The sequence below is a fragment of the Lactuca saligna genome, chromosome 9, assembly GCF_052625555.1.
Source record: "Lactuca saligna cultivar CGN05327 chromosome 9, ASM5262555v1, whole genome shotgun sequence".
NCBI lineage: Eukaryota > Viridiplantae > Streptophyta > Magnoliopsida > Asterales > Asteraceae > Lactuca > Lactuca saligna.
Genome location: NC_136425.1, coordinates 69035553 through 69038719, shown reverse-complemented (window position 1 = coordinate 69038719; position 3167 = coordinate 69035553). Strand labels below are relative to the sequence as shown.

The 3167-nt window shown below is 36.2% G+C and overlaps 1 protein-coding gene across 1 annotated transcript; it reads left to right on the top strand.

The window, feature by feature from the left end:
• Window positions 1-689: 689 nt before the first annotated feature.
• Window positions 690-2325, top strand: LOC145017913 (sequence-specific DNA binding transcription factor). The gene is made up of 2 exons (XM_078975863.1): window positions 690-1698; window positions 2082-2325. The coding sequence occupies exons 1-2, from the start codon at window positions 945-947 to the stop codon at window positions 2099-2101; spliced, it is 774 nt and encodes a 257-aa protein (XP_078831989.1). The 5' UTR covers window positions 690-944; the 3' UTR covers window positions 2102-2325.
• Window positions 2326-3167: the final 842 nt, after the last annotated feature.

Here is a 3167-nt window from a genome sequence, read left to right as displayed (position 1 = left end):
TGAGTGTGGTTTACAACTCCATATTCGTGACAACTTTTTGGATTTTGTATATGAGAAGGCTAGGGTTTTACAAATATGGTAATTAGTTCTTGTGAATTTACAAATCCTTTAATCAGGTGTTCTTGTGGGTTTACAAATCTGATTGTTATTCTTGATTTAGAAATCTAATTGTTCAGATGTTCTGGATTGTTTGTGTGTCAGGTTTGATCTTCATATGTTTAAGAAAAACTGAGATTGGTTGTTGTATGTGTGTGTTTGTGTTGAAGTTGGTTTAAATCTTCCTCTGGTTCCAAAATCTTCATCTTGTACATCTTGAGTTTGAGTTGTAGATTTGGAAAATTTTGTTTGAGTATATTAGATGGTAGTTACCGATGGTGCGATTTTATGGATCAATGGTGGATTGGTGGTGGTCGTGATGGTCTTTTGAAGTAAGCATTTTGAGAGAGAGAGAGAGAGAGATATGTACTTTTTTTTTTTTCCTTTTTTAATTTCAATAAAACATTTTGGACGAAACTCACAATAAAATCAAACTATTGAACACCATGTGACTCTAAACTTTTTTGATCCAAATATATTAGTTTTAACATACCACCATTCTTACAGTTTTGTAATATTAGTAATAAGATGTAACAGATCAAGGCAGAAAGATGGGTAAAAAAAAGGGGTTAAAGCCGCTTATGTTGACTAATACCTGTTGTAGGAAAACAGACGGTGAAATCTCACACTTTTTCCCGTTTTCCGTCCAACCACCCGATAACCGTTGACCGTTAAATCTCCGGTCAGATGAACGGCCATCCTCTCTTCTCCCCTCACTTCTCAGTTCTCAGTCTCACTTTCCACATTACTCCGATGCTTTTTCATCCATCCCATACCCTCCTCCCCTTCACCTCCGGCGTACCTTTCTCCCCTTGACAACCTCTCACTTTTCCGTCAACATCAGATCAATGGATAGTAACAACCAGATTACGCATAGTTCGCGGCACCACGGCGGAGGCGGCGGAAGAGAAGACTGCTGGAGTGAAGGCGGCACGGAGACGTTGATCGAGTCTTGGGGTGATCGGTACCTTCAACTCAATCGTGGAAATCTCCGTCAGAAGGATTGGAAAGATGTGGCTGAGGCTGTTAACGCCAATCGAGACGAATTGAAGCCTCCAAGGACAGATGTGCAGTGTAAGAACCGAATCGATACATTGAAGAAGAAGTACAAGCTCGAGAAATCGAAGCCTACGCCGTCGAAGTGGCCGTTTTTTCACCGTCTTAATGATCTAATCGGAACTGCTAACAGCGTCACCAGGAAGAAAGTTAGCACTCCGAAATCCGCTTCTGTTACTACTCTCACTGTTAAATCGAACCCCAAACCAAATCATAACCCTAACCCTAACCCTAATTTGAAAGCTATTGCGTACTATGGTGGATATTCATCTCACGACGAAAGTCTTAGCAGGATGGAGATTCTGGATTTTGCAGAGGAAAAGACGGCGTATAAGGAATTGGCGAGGGCGATTCTTAGATTTGGGGAGGTTTATGAAAGGATTGAAAATTCAAAGCAGGAAGAGATGATGAAATTGGAGAAGCAGAGAATGGAATTCACCAAAGAAGTTGAGTTTCAGAGGTTGAATATGTTTATGGAAGCTCAACTTGAGCTTGAAAAGATGAAGAAGAAGAAGAAGCCATCCACAACAGGCTCGTTGATTCCAGGTATTACCCTACCCTCAAAATCAATCATCATCATCTCAAGCTTCGATCTTTGATTATAACTAAAGAATTGGAAGCTAATTTCTCTAAAAATACTGTCATTGTACTCTGTGTTACTTCAAATTTCTTTGTTACTAAATTAGAGCAAATAATTGAGTTCTACTTCAAATTCTTTCTCCCCTTACTAATGCCCACAGAATCTCAGATACACATGAGAAGAATCATGAAAACCCCCCAAATTTTATGAATACGATTAAACGATAATCTATAGGGTAACCTATGACTTTTAGTCACAATAACGTGTTGTTTTGTAGGTTTTTGAAGTTTAAAGTCATGATTTTCTTAATGTTAAAAGGGATTTTATGCTAATATCTGTTCAATAACAGGAAAGAAATCGGAGCTATGATGAAGATGAGTTGTATGTAAAGATCTGAATCCAAAATGGGTATGTTTGCTGATTGTCTGAGTTACATAGCATCTGTGTAACAAAGTTTATTTAAACATGATGATGCATGCTAATTGATTGTTGCGAGTATTTTCTTGTACATAATGTGTTCCTGTGTCTGTGTGTGTCAACTCTTTTAAGTAAACTTATCTAAATATTACACTACATACTGCAATTTCTTTTAACTGTCATTGATCTATAGTAACTGTAACTTTGGTGTGGATTGGACTGAGAGTGAGACAGATGTCTTCATGTCTTTTGACACATGAAAGACCGGGACGAGTCCCTGTTTCACCTTTTGGGTTGGACAAAAAATCACATTTTTATTCCACAATGCTGCATCAGTTACAGTCAAAAGCATGTTAAAAACAGTACATGATAAAAAAAAGCAGTAAGCAGTACAATCTGTTTTGTCATGTCCATGTAAAACTTCCAACCGTCACTTTGAATAGTGTACCATCAATTCAAAAGCGAACTCGCTGGCAACCATCAATCATTTTTGCAAAATGATTATTCTTCCGACAACCCCAAAATAGGGAAAAAAAGTCATAATGTTAAATACAAATTTACAAATGGTGGCTGACATAAGAAGCTAGTGATTCATATTGGAATTGAAACTATTGTTGATAAGACTTGAACTTTTGACTTACAAGTATACCATAGCTTTTGACTTACAAGTATACCATAACGAAAATATATTTCCAAATCCTCTGGAAACATTAATAATAGTGTTGAATTGTTCATCTCTTATGTTGGAATGCTTATAATTATCGTTTCACATGTCAAGTTTATCGTGATTATTAAATGGATGTACATTAAGTCATTGTCACGTTTTTTTTTTTTTTTTTTTTTTTTTTTTTTTTTTTTTTTTTTTTTTTCTCTAATTTAAAACTTCGATATTTAACATAGGCACATAGCATGAACGTAGCTTAAAGACAATCAAAAGGTCTTGTACATAATAATTATATTAACACCCATTTTTTTTTATTTAATGTTTTTTGGGCTGAAAAACTATGCATCTCATTTA